We start from the raw sequence: 17,729 nt of genomic DNA, 5'->3' as shown, positions 1-17,729 counted from the left end.
CAAACTCAAGCGTCCTCAACCAAGCCAGTACCAACCGGGCCAGCAATTCAAGAGGCCTAGGTTTTCAAACAACCAATTCACCAGTGTGATCCAGCCAAAGGAACAACTCCTTCTCAATCAAGCAAAGAGGGAGTCAAGTGCCAATCTTGTGGATTCACTCACACTGGTGAATGCCATAAGAATTCTGGAGCTTGTTTCTGTTGTGGAAAGACGGGCCACCGCATTGCTTAATGTCCTTTTCCAGATCCAAGTGATGGTCCAGCAGGCGGAACAACTCCAAACAAGCCAAAAGAGAACAAGCCAAATGCTCGAGTCTATGCTATCACTCAAGAAGAGGCTGACAACTCAAATGACGTCGTAGCTGATACCATTCTAATCAATAATATACCTGCTTATGTGTTATTTGATTGTGGTGCTATGCATTCATTCATGTCTAAGAGATTTGCCAAGAGGTTAGGAACTAAGCCTGATAACGTAGAAGAACCTTATAGAGTAGCAACTCCTGCAAATCGAATTTTAGAAACTCGCACTCTAAATAGGGATATTGATGTTCTCATAGGTAATCAGAGTTTCAAGGCAGACTTAATTCAACTAAACATGGTGGAATTCGACGTAATTTTGGGAATGGATTGGTTAGCCAAGAATCATGCTTTAGTAGACTGTCATGGAAAGACGGTAACCATCCAAGCTCTACACCAAGAGAAACTTTTATTTCATGGTAAGACAAAAGAACGAAAGACTCTTCTTTCTGCTTCTCAAACTTGGAAAGCCATGAAAAGTGGAGAAGAAGTTTATCTAGCTATGTTAAGCGAGGTAAAGAAAGAAACCACACTTACCCTATAAGAGATTCCGGTAGTGCAAGAATTTCCGGATGTATTTTCTGAAGAACTCCCTGGCGAACTTCTCGATCGCGAAGTGAAATTTGAGATTAATTTAATGCCCAATGCTACACCAATCTCAAAAGCACCGTACCGAATGGCTCCGGAAGAGTTGAAAGAACTCAAAGAACAACTGCAAGAATTGTTGGATAAGAAGCAAAACTGACCAAGCGCATCTCCGTGGGGAGCTCCTGTCCTATTTGTAAAGAAGAAGGACGGAAGCATGAGGATGTGTATTGATTACAGAGAGCTGAATAAGATCACAATAAAAAACAAGTATCCGCTTCCAAGGATAGATGACCTGTTTGACCAACTCAAAGGAGCTTCAGACTTTTCTAAGCTCGACTTAAGGTCAGGCTACCACCAATTGAAGGTCAAGACAGACGATATTCCGAAGACAGCTGTAACACCTCTGACCGATTTCATAAAATAACAGCGAAATTTTTCTAAAATTTATTTGAAGGGAGGAAGGATTTAAAATTTTCTTGACATAAACACATTTTCAATATATACAATCAAATGTATATATATGATCAAATAAGTGTTGCATCAAAATAAAAAATATCATTTTGATCATGTCCAACAATGCTAACAAAATAGCCTTCTTCCTTCCATCTTCTATGCATATGACCTCGGCTCCAATCAACGTCCTGGCCCGTCACTCTTATCTGCATCACATGAAATAACTGAAATGAGTATAAAACTCAGCAAGTAAAACTCTTACATAACAATCTATACATCTCATACTCTGTAAAACATGACTTTGAAATCATTAAATACCATCTAACTCTTTAAACATGAATAATATAGTAGAACATGAACATAACGATGGTATTACTCTTTTCTCTGATGGATTGATATTTCAATAGTATCTCTGTCTCTGTACCTATATCCCATCGATATAAATCGATCACTCTGTTGGGATATAAGCCTATGGTCGTTGATCAACTAATTGCATGCAATCTCTGACTATCTCTTTATCAATCCAATAAATCATTTGAATTCTCTCTCTTGGACATTAAATCAAACACTTTGAAGACTCTTTCCTCTTTTGCATTCCCTTTGACATAATTGAGACATACAAATGCCTCTAATATACAACAAAGTGTATCAATACATAACATGAATCAAATGGAAGGGAATAGCATGTTAAAACCATTGAAATACAATACATATACTTCATGTGAGCACAAGGAATGAATTCCACTTACAACCAATAGAAAGCTTGAATCTAATCTCTTGGTACAAAACCTACAACAATAAACCATGTATTGCACCATCAACAACCCAATAATCAAACAACCATACCATAAAACCCATAAAACCAACACAATCAACAAACCCATGATTTCTCCCCAACACCATAATCCAAAGAATAACGAAGCCACAAGATTACCTTAGCTCCTTGAACCCAAAATGATCTTGTTCTCACTTCAAATACCCAACAAGATGCTTGAATCAAAGGAACAAATGAAAGAAATTGAGAACCCTAGGTCTCCTTGAGCTGAAGAACCGATAGGAGAATGGGTGGAAATGAGTGAAAATGAGGCAAAATCTTGTATTTAATCACTTAAATCTCGAAAACACGACTTTACTGTTCACGACCGCGGGTGCACTACAGTTCATACCGCGGGTGCGCTAGGCAATCTGTACTACTTCCGAAAATCCAAAGGCGACGACCGCGGGTGCGGTCTCTTTTCCAGTGCGGGTGCACTGACTCTTCTGTCCAATCACCGCGGGTGCACTGCATAATGGACCGCGGGTGCACTCTCCTCTATAGCCAACAATATACTCTTTGCAACTAAATCGAATTGCAACGTCGCTACTCCTCATAATTAGGCAACACTATCAACAAGAAAGTTGCACCAATATGTCTTATCTAACAACTACAATTGGCTCAACATACAAATGATAATGAATTAAACTGCAACGACGCTACACTATGACTACACACCATCTATAATCAACAATACCATAAATCATAAATCCAAATTCTTAACATCTAAATTATACTTAAACTTAACCAAATAGTCCATAAACATAAGAAATCTTAAACCGTACCATTCACCAAGCTTGGATATTACAACAGCCTTCAGAACAAGATATGGACACTATGAGTTCATGGTAATGCCATTCGGATTAACCAACGCTCCAGCAGTATTCATGGATCTCATGAACAGGGTGTTCAAGCCATTTCTTGACAAGTTTGTTGTGGTATTCATCGACGATATTCTGGTATATTCGTCAAGTGAGGAAGACCACAAAGAACATCTTCGTCTTACCCTCCAGAAGCTGAGAGAAAAGGAACTATACGCCAAGTTCAAAAAATGCGAATTCTGGCTAGAGAGCGTCGCATTCTTGGGACACATAATATCAGCAGCAGGAGTATCTGTGGACCCTAAGAAAGTAGAGGCAATCTCAGATTGGCCTAGACCAAAGAATGTGACAGAAATTCGAAGCTTATTGGGACTAGCAGGCTATTATCGAAAATTTGTTGAAGGATTCTCTTCAATAGCATACCCCTCACCAAGCTCACACAGAAAAACTCTAAATTTCAATGGAGTGAAAAATGTGAACAAAGCTTCGAGACTTTGAAGAAGAAGCTTACATCCACACCAGTGCTAGTATTACCTATGGAAGGTAAGGACTACACCGTCTACAGTGATGCATCTAAAGAAGGTTTAGGATGTGTACTCATGCAAGAGGGAAGGGTGATAGCATACGCGTCAAGACAGTTGAAGCCGTATGAACAGAATTACCCAACGCATGATCTCGAACTAGCCGCAGTGGTGTTCGCACTAAAAATTTGGAGACATTACCTTTATGGAGCCAAATGTGAGATTTTCACTGATCACCAAAGTCTCAAATATTTGTTCACTCAAAAGGAACTAAATATGAGACAAAGACGATGGATCGAACTCATGAAGGATTACGACTTGACGATAAGCTACCACCCAGGCAAAGCCAACAAGGTAGCTGATGCTTTAAGTCGAAAAAAAATGAGTAAGGCGATCCTGACCTCACTTTCAGCACAACTATGTCTTCGAGAAACAATCAAGATAAGTCAGGATAGAGATTCCGCTTTGGTGAAATTAAAAGATCAAGTTAAAGAAGGGAAATCACTAGATTTCGAGACGGATAACAAAGGAATCTTGTGGATAAAAGGACGATTGTGCGTACCAGACATCGATAACCTTCGACAAGAAGTAATGTCTGAGGCACTGAAACCTAGTGAAGCACTGAAACCTAGTGAACTAATAGTAGGAATATATATTCTGAACATTACTGATTACTGATATCAGTTTAGCCATGAAATTCACGAACGTGCTCAGTGCTTACTTGTTAAACTTCTGATTTCTGATTTATGAATACTGATTACTGATTTCTGAATACTGATTACTGATTTCTGTTATGAAAATAAGAATTTCGGTATACTATTCGTATTATTGTTTCTGTATAAAAATGATTTCGAAAACTGGGAGTTATTCCCGCCCCCGCTTAATGAGTGACAACCATATCACTCACCCACCTAATCCATCTCAGATAAAAGCGAGGAAGAATTGTTAGAAGAAGAAGAACAGCATCAGTTTTGGGGCTGGTGAAGAAAATTGTTATTTTTTTCAGTTCTAATTTATGTAATTAGATTCCGCTGCATCTGTTAAGACAATATTATGTTTTGTTTTACATTTCCGCTGTAAAACATTTGAGTTGTATCAGACATTGAGATATTCAGTATTTATGAATAAAAAAGACTGGTTTCTGAAATTTTTTACTTCTGAGGCTTGTTGCTTTCGAATGTAAATTTGAGAGCAACGCCGGTGTCAACCAACCCCTTTCCCGGGGCGTGACATATGAGCCGAAAATTGGCCCACGAGAATAAAATAAAATAATCGAAAAGGCTTTTTCTTGCTTTCCAGATTAAAAATAAAATACTACATATTATTTTAGAAAAGCTACGTGCATCCATGTATCTCACTATAAAAAATTTATAAATCTTGCTCATTGTTAGTCTCGATTCTCTTTGTCTCTGAAATTATACCCATACATGAAAAACATCAAAATTAGCTTTTTGCATGATATGCATAAAATTTCATAATTTAAGCATTTAAACACATTGATTCCCATAATAAATAATTAAAATATCTCGTGAGGGGATTTGTGGTTATCAGATATTACACCAAACATCATGTTCATTATTAAAATTATAGTATTTATCTACAAACTATTATTAATCATCCCTACATAATTATCATATCATCCTAACCAAGTGGCACCTTATAGTATCAAATTTATAACTTTATACCAACATATCTACACACCATTTGCTTGTATATGATTTAATATAATATATTGATATTATGGGTCTTCTAGGAATAATACATTTTTTTGTATGTTTAATAATTTTTGTACACAAAAATTATTAAACAAAAATGTGCCACGAAACACTACTATGAATAAAGTTTACATATCAAAAGACAAAATCTGGAAGGAAAAAAATGTGTTTTTTTGTGCCGTATCAGAACTGATTATTCTAATAAGCTCAATTATTATGATATAGAATGTTATAAATATATAAATATAATTTGAAATATTCATCTTTGAATAAATTATTTTTGGAGTTAACTTGTTCAAAATCTCCCTAAAGAATTAAATTAAAGTAAAAAAAATAAATTATTTCCATCTATTGAATTTAGATGTACTTGTACTAAAAAATATAAATAGTTATATACTCATAAAATTGCACAAATACTGAATATATGGTGAACTTCACAGAACCCTTTACGTATATTTCGGGGTCGGGTGAGAATCAGACAATGCATTAGCATTGCAATGATAATGCATTGTACGAAGTGTTTATCAAGGCCATTTACCATCTCAAGATTACATTCAGCATCATGCATTGCTTACGCCGCGCCCAGAGACATTTTGTCTCTAGAAGATGCTCAATATCACTCAATTCCAAATGAACATGAAGCTTTGCAAACCAAGATGATGGAAGTTAACTCACAGTTGAGGCTTATGATACTACGTGGGGATTTGGAAGGCGCCCGCAATATGTTCGACAGCTTGCCTCAGAAAAATGAAATTTCTTGGACCAATATGATTTCCGGCTATGTAAATGCCAATCGTTCATTTGAAGCATTGTCGTTGTTTTCAAAAATATGGGGCGAGCATAAAATCCATATGGATCCCTTCGCACTCAGCTTGGCGCTTAAGGCATGTGGGTCAAACATGAATTTGAGCTATGGGGAGATGTTACACGGGTATTCTGAGAAAACTGGTTTTGTGAGCTCGGTTTTCGTGGGGAGTGCAATGCTTGATATGTATATGAAGAATGGAAGAGTTTTTCATGGTTGTAAAGTGTTTGACGAGATGCCATTAAGGAATGTAGTGACTTGGACTGCCATTATCACAGGCCTTGTTCGTGCCGGTTTTAACAGCCGTGGGTTGATGTATTTCGCCAACATGTGGAGAGATGGTGTTGACTATGATTCATATACATTTGCCATTGCACTAAAGGCATGTGCTGATCTTGAGTTTTTAAACCATGGAAGGGAGATACATGCTAGAACAATCAAGAAAGGTGTAGATGTGACCTCATACGTGGCCAATAGTTTGGCCACGATGTACAACAAGTGCGGTAGACTGGTGTATGGTTCCCGCTTGTTTGAAAGTATGAGTACACCAGATGTGGTTTCTTGGACAACTTCAATAACATCATGTATGCAGACAGGCCAAGAGAAACATGGAATTCATTTGTTTTTGGAGATGATAGGGTGTGATGTACGTCCAAATGGGTATACATATGCAGCCGTTGTTTCGGGCATAGCAAATATTGCAAAACTTGATTGGGGCCAGCAATTGCATGCACAACTTTTCCATGTAGGCCTTGCGAATTCATTATCTGTGGCAAACTCCCTCATGACAATGTATTCAAAATGTGGACAGCCTAACTCAGCTTCGACTATTTTTCATGAAATGACCAGAAGAGATATCATTTCATGGAGCACCATTATTTCAGGATATGCTCAAGGAGGTTGTGGAGAGGAGGCTTTTGAACTTCTTTCAAGGATGAAAAGAGAGGGTCAGAAGCCCACTGAATATGCTCTTTCTAGTGTATTGAGTGTCTGTGGAAGCATGTCAATTCTTGATCAAGGTAGACAGCTTCACGCCAATGTGTTAACAACCGGTTTAGATAAAACAGCTTTGGTACAAAGTTCTTTGATTAACATGTATTCAAAATGTGGCAGCATAGGAGAGGCCGTAAAAATTTTTAATCTGGCAGAGAATGATGACATAGTGTCATGGACAGCGATGATTAATGGGTATGCGGAACACGGATGCAGCCAAGAAGCTATTGATTTATTTGAGAAAATTTCCATTGTAGGTTTGAGGCCGGACGCTATTACGTTTATTGGTGTTCTCAGTGCTTGTAACCATGTCGGACTTCTTGACCTTGGGTTTCACTATTTTGATTTAATGACTAAAGAATACAGAATAAATCCTTCCAAAGAACACTATGGTTGCATGATTGATCTCCTATGCCGAGGAGGAAGATTACGGGACGCCGAGAATATGATAAAAAACATGCCATTTGAACAGGATGGTGTTGTTTGGTCAACTCTGCTCAGAGCTAGTAAAGAACGTGGTGATGTTGAATGTGCAAGGATTGCCGCGAAGCAGATACTTCAATTGGATCCAGCTTGTGCTGGGACCCATATCACCCTAGCTAATATATATGCCTCAAAAGGGAGATGGAGAGAAGCAGCCCATGTAAGGAAACTGATGAGAACCAAAGGTGTAATCAAGGAACCTGGATGGTCTTGGATAAAAATCAAAGATCAAGTTTCTGCATTTGTTGCTTCTGATAAGTCTCATTCACAGTGTCAAGATATATACGACATCTTGGAAATAGTAGCTTCCATAGAAGAACTCACTGTCCAGGAACTTGCTTCCATCTTATATTTCAGATGACTAGCAGATGAGAAAGTCTTTGAGAAGATGTGAAAGCAGTGTCGTGGCTAATGGTACAGGTAGGTAAAATGGTGTGTTGAAGTGTGCTTCCTTTAATTGGCAATGAGATTGTGAACCTGATGATTTTCATTCCACAAGAGTAGGGCGATCTTCACAGAAATGCTGAGTGAGTGTGATGGTGGAGCAGAACATTCTTTGAACCCTACTACTCCAATTGCTGAGTTTTACAATGCTTGCGAAGGTGACTTACTTTTTTTAAGGATATAGTTTGTTGATTTATGTGGTTCATCTAAATTATTGGAAGTATCACATTAGTCATTATGTCTTCTATATGTTGGCAAAACTTATTTTGGGCCCTAATTTATCTGTTAGTGCTACACTTAATTTTCGTGATATAAAAGTATATCAATATCAACTAAAAAAAAGAGCCTAAAAGAGGGACGATGTGACGTGGTGGGATATAATGCTCACATAGGGCTAAAGGTTGTGAGAAAACATTATTTTCATTCTCCTTGTTGATTATAAATAACTTTGTATGATTTGTTAGCATCAGATGGATTTGCTGCCAGAGATTGGGCTTCAACTTCCACTGCACAAAAGCCAGGTTGAGATGGACACATAAGCTCAAATAAGGTCAAAGAACTTCGAGACTGTTCATCTGTGGGATAGAGTACATTATTATGAAACCATGAACCATGAAACGAGATGTGTCAGAGGAACCAAGAAGTTGTGGTGGGTGGTACAACGCCTAGTTTCTTCCACGATGAGGTTTATCATGATTTTTGTTATGCAGAATAACAACTAGAAAGTTACTGTCAATTTTTGTGTGCATTTGGTTCATCGGGCAGTTATGTATAAGCAATACTGGCTATGAAATTCTCTAACTGATACTCTAAAAAACTGGAGGTGTATTTTTTCTGATGGATAAAAAAGAGTGGTGTAAATAACTTTTCTTGTATTTTTTGTACCAAGTTATTTGCTTTTTGACAAATGAACGTAAATTTATATGTGATGCATCCATAAGTCCCAAGCCTGCTGTTTTGAGTCACTTCTAAGTTCTAATCCACACTAGGAACCAAGGAAGCAAAAAATCATATAAGCGAAAATGCTAGAATTCCTCAAAGTTTATTTCATAAAAATATTCCACTGAACAAGAAACAGAATCATCTGTCTTTCAAAATCCAGGACTGAATAACATGATAGATAAAACCCCCAGAAAATGCAACAGAACCTACAACTACCACAATTCTAACCCACACATAAGATGCAAATAAATTCAAAACATAAGATTTCCAAGACCAGAACCATAAAATGCAGAAAATGGATCCAAGAACAGCTCCCACAACGACCTGGCTAATTGTATGGAATTGCTGGGAAACTCGTAACCATGACTGTAAATAAAAAGATTTGCAAATTAGCAACTCTATACTTCCAGTCCATTAGAATCCACCAATTGAAATAAAATCTATTTGTGAATCCTTCAAGTCAAGTAATTTTTTGACTACCGCATGCTGATTGCCCGGCATAAATAATCTGATAAAATGCCATACAATATCAAAGCAGACATGTGTATGTAAATGACAGTATGAACTCATTTTGAAAAGCAGTCTGATCCAGCCAAGGTAGGAAGCAGCCTTAGATCAATAAGAATCAACCAATCGCTAATGATGAGATATTTGACAAAACAAACTTTTACCAAGAAATCCAATCATGATAGAGTGATCATATGTATGTCTGATGCTCATTGGCATATACTTACCATAAATGACCCGAGTGTAAAGAAAAACACGCATAGAGTTGTTGTAACCCCATTTAGTCCGTACCATTCGACCACTGCATAGATGAATGCATCACAATTATATCAAAATGCATGATGAGATATGTTAAGCAACACACTGTCAGTGATAAGTAAGAGTCAGACATTAAATGAACTCAGCAGTTTCATGCTTTCAGGCTTCAGCGAGAAATTGTTGCTCGGTTTAGTTGAAACCATTTTGTGTTTCTCATCCAGAAAGAGGGATAAATTTAAAGCATGGATCAGGACAAACAAATAGATAGAAAAAACGCCCAGAAGGATAATAATGCTCAAGGAAGGCCAAGGGGACTGCATAATGAACCACACATTACAAGAGAAGAATTCTAAACATAAAAAAAATTAGTTCTATAAGATGGTTGTATCATTATGATATGATTAAAGGATTTGATTATGGGGGGTGACATTCGGTGGTGTTCCCGAGTGTGGGAACAATTTTTTTCTGAAAATGTGTATAGAGATTGTATTGGAATTAATTTTTTTATCTTCAGCAGGAGATCATGTTCAAGATCGATATCATTTATGAAGAATTTATTGGTTTAGTGATGGTCCATGATATATATTTAGTTATTTTAATTGTACAAAATGCATTTTAAAATATAAAATAAAATATATTTATAGAAGACAATAATAGAGCATTATTGAGAAATGATAAAAGAACTAAAGTATTTTTCTGGAGATTATAATTGGAGAATGTAGTGTATGTTTATATTTTTTTTAGGAGAATGAAATTATTTTTTGCAACATTAACAAATATTGCTTGAAATTTCTTATATATTGATATATGCAAGCATACATGTACATTTATTGATCTATAAGTGTATATGTATGTTTGAATGCATCAAGTGTAGCTGGGGCAAACAAGTGACAGTTGAATATCATATCTTTACTATGTTATAATCTTCACCATTTAGAAAAAATATTTTGGTCATTTTATGTTGAGACTAAGATTTTCAAAATAATTCTTACCCCATTTTCTTAGCTTTTATCTCTTTAGTTTATATGCAATAGGTAACCTATGCTTTATATGCAAATCAGTTTTGCCTTCATTTACATAATTTTTTCCTTCTGATTTGATGCAATCGAATGAAGTTTTTACACGCATCTTATGTGCCTGGTGTCTAGTGTATAAGAAACTATATCGCAACAGGGTGGCTGTTGAAAGAAGTTCAACAGGTAAAACTTACTCGACAGATTGAGAAATGTGATTGTATAAAAGATGGACTGAGCATGAGAGGATGGCATTCCGGGATCTGATTTTAACGTGGAAGTAGGCCTCTCTTGGTTAAGTATTCTCTTGAGAGCAGTTGAGAGCGTGACATTAGTGACAGACCCTATAGCAGCCCACAACGATTCGGCATCATGCCTCAAGAGGATTATAGAACAAAAAACTGCGGTAACTAACCACTTGGTCTGCGCCAATTGTAATAAAGCAGTCAAAATAATGAACAATGTTACTCCCAGTCTACAAAAGGTAGTGTGTAAACTAAATAGCTTAATTCGAATTTAATTGATGAGAACATAAGTAATGCCTCAAACTTAAATTTGAGTGATGTAATTGAAACTTGCATTTATTTAAAAGAAAAAAGTGAAGTAAAACGGAGGGTAACACACAGTTGGAGAACAAAATAACTAGCTTGTTCATAAGCCTACAAAGGTATGATCCTACTTGGGTCCTTTGGTTACACTTGAAGTGAATACAACTTTTCAACTCTTGGGTTATGATAGGGAAACCTTTTAAAAATTAGAATTCACCAATATAACATAATTAGTAGAAAAGAGACCAAGAACTCGAACTGGAGAACCCTTCAATCTTTCATCTTTATACTAAGAAAACCATGGTTTCTAAAATAACCTAAACACCAAATAGCTTGATAATTTTCCAAACCTTCGGAAAAACCAATTAAAAACGAAGACCTGCAGAAGCATTTCACACGAAATAGAACACCGATCAAGAAACATAAAATGAAATTTTTACCAACCAAACTATTGAGAGTGGCTTGAATCCCGCCAGCTCCAAAAGATGAAGACTCTCCCATTAAAGCATCTTGTTCAAAAGCTTGAACACCCTCTTCACTCGAACTGGCGCCTGCCACATTCAAACTGGGCATTCTCCTTGGGTTTATCCTGCGAATATCCTCCCAATAAATTGATTTTCTGAGCTCCAACCGTTCAAAATATTCCAGTCTTCTGGCTAAAATTTTAGTGGGATCACGGAGTTTCGTTGGTTGCGAAATCGCAGCTCTTATAGGTCTGACAAAAATGGCTGACATTTCCGTGTGTTGAAATTGTGTTTAAAGATGTGATAATGAGGTCATAATTCATTTTATGCGGGAGTGTTGTTTTAAAATAAAAATAAATTATTGGGTTGCCCCAAAAACTTTTCTCATTCCTGAGCCCTAACCTCTCTACACCATAGGCATACAAGGTCGAGCCCCTGTGTTCGACCGAGGCACCAGAGCAATGCACAGGAAGCTAAGGTGCTCGGCCGAGCCCCTTGTGTACTGTCGAGGCCTTGAGCCATGCTCGGCTGAGGTTCTGCCTATTCAGCCGAGCCCTATTCATCCAGAGCCTAGATACATACTTGATCCGATTTTAGAGTAGTCTAATATTTACATATGAAATCTCATTACCTCGAGCTTTATATTAGAGGGAGTATGTTATATAATATGGTACGAGTCTCAGTATGCGGGGTGAGTATACGGCGATGCTCGAAGCCTTGAACTAATTATACCAGCTGAAACTCAATCTTGACCTAAGTGTTCGTGCTCTACCCTAAGAACTTTATCAGATATCGAATACATGATTGATCTTTTTAAATACAAGGTAATCTCGAAAATCTCGCGATATGATTAAATCTACCAAAATATCTGGGATATATTCGGATTTACAGAGATTTGTTAAGAATGTATCTTTACAAGAGAAACCTATTTAAAATAGACTTCTTCTCGGTGCGGTAACTAATCCTCTCAACGCTTATAAATATCAGGTATGGTTCATTGTTTGATTCATTCACACATTGTTTCACTTAGCACTACTTTACATACCATAGTTTATTACTTATCTTTCTTCTTGAGTCAAGATCTGGCTTGAGCGTCATACTGATCACGTCAGAAATATCTCTGGTCCCCCTAACTATTGCTCATTTGTGCAGATTTTAATCAATCCATCAGTCTTAGCTCAAAAATTGAAGGTTCGAAGATCACGTTCACCAGTCCAGACCCATAGAAATTTCGGTATCATCATATTGTATATTAATTAATATTAAAATAATTATAATTATTATTACTACTATTTTTCTTCTAAAAAAAATCTATTACTGTGAAGATTTAGTGAAAATTGAACATAGCTATAGCAAGTGGACGAGAGACAACATTTGGTTAGTCAACTATCCAATAATATCAACTCTAATTTATTTTTGGATCCATTTTTTTTGCAAGTTTGAATACAAAAATCAAAATATAGCAAAATTGAAAACGTTCTGGATTGGTCAATAAGTACATTTGATTTGAAGTCATTTTTACACCAATCAAGATCATTTTCTTTCGATACAATTATTGTATGGCGAAGAAAAGAGTATTACGAACCATACATTTTTCTTAGATTTAATGTTTCAACATTAAGAAAAGATATTTCATTGGGCAACAATGCATTTGTTTTTACTATAAATGGAAACAAAACAAACAAACATGATAAAAAGAAGTTGGTTGACAAAGTCAAACCCATTTCGACTAGAATTTAATTGGGTCCAATTAAATTTTACCCATCAAACCCAATAGAAGGAACTAACTGACAGTAAGAGATACAGAAAGCCCGATATAATCTAAGTAAAAATTTGTGTGAGACGGTGTCATGAGTCGTATTTTATGAGACGAATCTCTTATTTGAGTCATATATGAAAAAAATATTACTTTTTATGCTAAGAGTATTACTTTTTATTGTGAATATCGGTAGGATTGACCCGTCTTACAGATAAAGATTCGTGAGAGCGTCTCACAAGATCCCTACTCTATAATCTAATCCAAGCCCATGGGTGTTCTCACAAAGAATTTGAATGTGTGGTTGGGAAAATCATGGGCAAGATCATGGCAAAGACCGTGGAGAAAGTGGGGAATAAGAAAAACTCCCACCGAATAAAAAGAAGAAGAAAATATCCGCAGATGACATCTCAACACTCAACAAACTTGCAAACACTATGCAAATTCAATAGCTCTTGTTTCAAGGCAATTTCGGTTTCTTAGTCTAGTTTCCAACGTTCATTTTTATCAACGTTATTATATTTTTATGTTTTGTAAATTCTTACTGTTTGATGTGAATATATCAAGTGGGGAGTTAATTTATTCAAATTTCAGTATTGTTTCGTATGTTTTTAGCATAACATTTTTTAGCAGATTATAACAAATCAAATTAGGAATTAATCGTCGTTTGATTTGTAGAATGTTTACACTTCCCAACCAACATGAGGAAAGGTATTGCGACGCCTGTTCATATGTAGTTACTATGTATTCTATAATATGATGTTGTGGGAATGTGATTCAATTCATTTAAATTTAAAGGTATTTGTTTATCAAATATAGGACTCGATAAATTATAATCACTTGGATAATCTGATGGAGGAATGTGCAGTGTACCCATCATATGTGTGTGCCCAAAAATCAATACACGTAAATCTCTTGCATAATTGAAATAATTTAATTATTTATTTAATATTTAGATGATGCAAGCTATATGTTAAATTATTCTGAAAGGTATATATCTTTATGCAATTTAAAATGTTTTCTCAAGTTTTATTGAAAGGTCTACTACTAAAATACTACTACAATCGAGGATTGTTGTTCTTTGGGATTCCATTTTAGACACAAGAAATGAATAGAAAGCATTCGCGTTGCTTCCAAATGCTTTTTGAGTGAGTGACGAATCGGAGAGCGGTCGGCGACTCCGAGCATGCAAATCGAGATGAAATCAATGGGCTGACGATGGACGAAGGTTGGACGATTAGGCATTACAGATAGATTTAACTAGAGGTACATAATGTACTGATTGAGATGACCAACGTAGTACACACACTTATATGCTCCATATTTGTATGCATGATACATGGTTTACTTGTTTGATATTATTATGTTGCATAATATGTTGAGCTTGTTATATTTTGTGGTACATCTTGTTGGTGGGAAAACAACATGAAACCTAGCAAATGGAATTAATAGAAATCCCAATTGGTCATTTGAAACAGTTCAAAGCTAACATCAAGTTTTTAATCTTGCTTGCTTCTTCCGATCATAAAATAGTTGCATGATATCATGTTTCGTGTTAGTCATCACCCATTATTTGTTAAAATTTCCATGTCACTTTCTTGATCAGCCACATCTCCTTTTGCTTTCTGAACCAATTCATTTTACGAAGTTTCGGCTTCAGTACTCTTCGACTTGAGAAAATTAATCAGTCCTTCAAGAGCTTTATGAGCATCATCACCCCTCATCAGTTCCTCTGCAACCTCTGCAGGTGTGACTCTCATATTCTCAATCAATTCCTCAATCTCTCCGAAACACGAGTGTTGATCATGGATCCCAAGATATGTTGAGGCCAATAGTTTGAAACCGTCTCGCGTCAGGTAGGACATGTGAATGTGCATATCCATCCTGCCAGGCCGCAACAACGCCGGGTCAAGTTTGTCTCTGTTGTTCGTGGTGAATATGATAATCCGCTCATCTCCACAGCTCGACCATAGCCCGTCCACGAAGTTCAGCAAGCCCGACAGCGTGAACTGCATTGAAAAGTTATTAAAAAGATGAACACTATTATTTTCATATCTCTTGAGCTTTAAACTTTTGATATTAATAAGTTGACATATGATTAACTTACCTGCTGATCGGGCCGACACTGGCCGGGTCCATTTCTGCAGGTTTGCCCGTTTCTGTCGGCCGACTCTGTGCTGCAATCAATGTCTTCAATCACAAGTATGGATCTATTCGCTGTCCTAAGCAAAAGTTTCCTCAAATCCGAGTTGCGTTTTATGTTAGTCAGCTCCAAATCATATACGTCAAACTTGAGATAATTAGCAATTGCAGCGATCAAACTGGATTTTCCAGTCCCTGGAGGGCCGTACAACATGTACCCTCTCTTCCAGGCTCTGCCCACTTTCCTGTAAAAGTCTCTTCTACTCAGAAACCTTCCCAAATCATCGATCAGAGCCTGTTTCTGGGCACAGTCCATGGCAATTGTGTCAAAAGTGGATGGGTGTTGGAGATTAATAGAATCCCACACGATTGAAGATGTATAAGGAGCAGCGCAAGCCAGTGTATGAAGCTTAACGACATTATTCTCAGATCTGATGGAGTTCGCCTTTTCAAGCACGAAAGGCACGTAGGAATCCAGCACTTTACCCGTGTACTTCTTATCGAAACACAGCTCGAAATACCGTTTCTCCGATTCAAGAAGAACATTATCAGTTTCTTCATCGATCACTTTCGAAGTCTTTCTCATCTCCTCGTTCACGAACCGCCATTGAAGCTCCATCCCATTGAAAGTATCCGCAATCTTTTCAGATTGAGCGAACTTGATGCTCACATTGGTGTCTTTGTGGCGTTTGCTGATCTTCACACGCCCAATATTTGGCCTGGTTTTGGTGCATAGATAGATTTCAGCAGCGCTGTAAATTTCGTTCAAGGACATGCCATCTCTTTCTTCGATAACAATGGTGGCGTTAATGGAAGATCTTGGCATGAAATAGAGATGAATTTTGTTGAGTATATAGTCTTGAACCTGTCGTGGCACAAGTTGGTTCAAAATGGTCTGAAGCATCAGAAGTAGAGCTGAAATGGAGGCGTATAAGGTAAAAATTGAAGAAGCGGGAGGCATGCCGGAGAATATCGAAACAGCCATAATCGACTGCGAAGGTTAAATATATATCTCCTTAATTGTTTTCAAATGATGGCCATTACATGTAATAATGATGGCAATTTATACAGTTAGAAATTGTGGAGTGGGCTCAATTTTATTCATTTTTTAATATTAAATTTTAGTTCTAATTCTGTCAACTTTTATAGGTTTAAATTCAGCTTAAATATAAAACAATAATTTAGCCACCCAAAATCTCATTTAAATTTGATATACTTAATAATTATTAAACAAATATATTACACTTGAGAGATGTGGAACAGTAACTTATTCTGAAACTTGATTCGAAATCTCCAAAATACTGTAGAATTAGATTAGGTTCGGCTCAAAAACAATATATAATTGAAAATTTTAAAATACATGTAAATATATGACTTCTAATCGTGAATTTTCCAATATACCCTTATTCATTTAATGTAGCAAATTAAATCAATAATTTTTTTGATGGGTTCTTTTATAATTTATTGTCTATCTTAAATGCCTTTGGATATTAATGCATGTTGAATTTACCCATAATTTTTCTTTGTTGTTAACTAAAATTAGTGTATTTCTTCATGGTTGCTAATGAATATTTAATATTTATATCTTATCTTTTCTTTTATTTTATAAATTGATTTAAGTAATAATTAAATAAATAATTACTCAATAATTTAGTGATTTCATTTATGATTCATTATGTACTATGATAATAGTTTAGATAATAATGTTTTTAAAATTAAAGTTCATATTATTATATATTTTGTTATCAATTTTCAATTGGGTTCTAAACATAATACAAAGTATGGTTATATTAGCGTTATGCTATTACGAAATCATCGTATATAATATATTGATTTGTTATCTTGTTTGTTCAACCTATTAACTAATTTATAATTGTATATGATGAAATTACATACATAAAAAACAATTTTTTCTCTTTTCTGCATATAATTAATTTATCATTATATATGATGAATTTATATATATATAAACTATTTTTCACATTTCAAAATAACAAAATTGTTATTTAACATTACTCACTTACTAAATTAACTAAGTTATGTTTACCAATTCATTGTGCATTATTACTATGCTTGCAACTTAATGATGCATAGGTGATGACATAGAGTGGTCACCCTAACAATTAATATTTGTGTTTAAATTATTATTAGTAATTAAAACTA

General features: G+C 35.9%; 3 protein-coding genes across 6 annotated transcripts; 1 reads left to right on the top strand and 2 right to left on the bottom strand.

Annotated features, from left to right (window-relative positions):
• The first annotated feature begins 5,624 nt into the window (after positions 1-5,624).
• LOC142528854 (putative pentatricopeptide repeat-containing protein At3g47840) lies at positions 5,625-8,811 on the top strand. 3 transcript variants are annotated; one of them, XM_075634094.1, is made up of 3 exons: positions 5,625-7,912; positions 7,997-8,094; positions 8,407-8,811. In XM_075634094.1, exon 1 carries the CDS (start codon positions 5,709-5,711, stop codon positions 7,851-7,853), a length of 2,145 nt encoding a protein of 714 aa, XP_075490209.1. In that variant the 5' UTR covers positions 5,625-5,708; the 3' UTR covers positions 7,854-7,912; positions 7,997-8,094; positions 8,407-8,811. The 3 variants fall into 3 exon arrangements, with proteins under 3 accessions (XP_075490209.1, XP_075490210.1, XP_075490208.1); XM_075634095.1 differs by having other exon boundaries at positions 8,401-8,811; XM_075634093.1 differs by having other exon boundaries at positions 5,625-8,094.
• Positions 8,812-8,967: 156 nt separating this feature from the next.
• Positions 8,968-11,981, bottom strand: LOC142528855 (lipid phosphate phosphatase epsilon 2, chloroplastic). 2 transcript variants are annotated; one of them, XM_075634097.1, is made up of 4 exons: positions 11,645-11,981; positions 10,854-11,000; positions 9,613-9,686; positions 8,968-9,244 (listed from the first exon to the last, which is right to left on the bottom strand). In XM_075634097.1, exons 1-4 carry the CDS (start codon positions 11,937-11,939, stop codon positions 9,017-9,019), a joined length of 744 nt encoding a protein of 247 aa, XP_075490212.1. In that variant the 5' UTR covers positions 11,940-11,981; the 3' UTR covers positions 8,968-9,016. The 2 variants fall into 2 exon arrangements, with proteins under 2 accessions (XP_075490212.1, XP_075490211.1); XM_075634096.1 differs by having other exon boundaries at positions 10,854-11,079; positions 11,649-11,976.
• Positions 11,982-14,850: 2,869 nt separating this feature from the next.
• Positions 14,851-16,642, bottom strand: LOC142530161 (AAA-ATPase At3g50940-like). Its single transcript, XM_075635956.1, has 2 exons — positions 15,532-16,642; positions 14,851-15,433 (listed from the first exon to the last, which is right to left on the bottom strand). Exons 1-2 carry the CDS (start codon positions 16,549-16,551, stop codon positions 15,065-15,067), a joined length of 1,389 nt encoding a protein of 462 aa, XP_075492071.1. The 5' UTR covers positions 16,552-16,642; the 3' UTR covers positions 14,851-15,064.
• Positions 16,643-17,729: the final 1,087 nt, after the last annotated feature.

The sequence above is a fragment of the Primulina tabacum genome, chromosome 16 (assembly GCF_025594145.1).
Source record: "Primulina tabacum isolate GXHZ01 chromosome 16, ASM2559414v2, whole genome shotgun sequence".
NCBI classification, from domain to species: Eukaryota; Viridiplantae; Streptophyta; class Magnoliopsida; order Lamiales; family Gesneriaceae; genus Primulina; species Primulina tabacum.
This window is presented reverse-complemented; position numbering and strand designations above follow the sequence as displayed.

Coding starts and splice junctions, on each gene's coding strand:
- LOC142530161 (XM_075635956.1), bottom strand. CDS start 16,551: ATGGCTGTTTCGATATTCTCCGGCATGCCTCCCGCTTCTTCAATTTTT. Junction 15,434..15,531: donor AGTGTCGGCCCGATCAGCAG/GTAAGTTAATCA, acceptor TTTTCAATGCAG/TTCACGCTGTCGGGCTTGCT.
- LOC142528854 (XM_075634094.1), top strand. CDS start 5,709: ATGATAATGCATTGTACGAAGTGTTTATCAAGGCCATTTACCATCTCA.
- LOC142528855 (XM_075634096.1), bottom strand. CDS start 11,939: ATGTCAGCCATTTTTGTCAGACCTATAAGAGCTGCGATTTCGCAACCA. Junction 11,080..11,648: donor AAGCCACTCTCAATAGTTTG/GTTGGTAAAAAT, acceptor CAATTGGCGCAG/ACCAAGTGGTTAGTTACCGC. Junction 9,687..10,853: donor CACATTTCTCAATCTGTCGA/GTAAGTTTTACC, acceptor TCATCTATGCAG/TGGTCGAATGGTACGGACTA.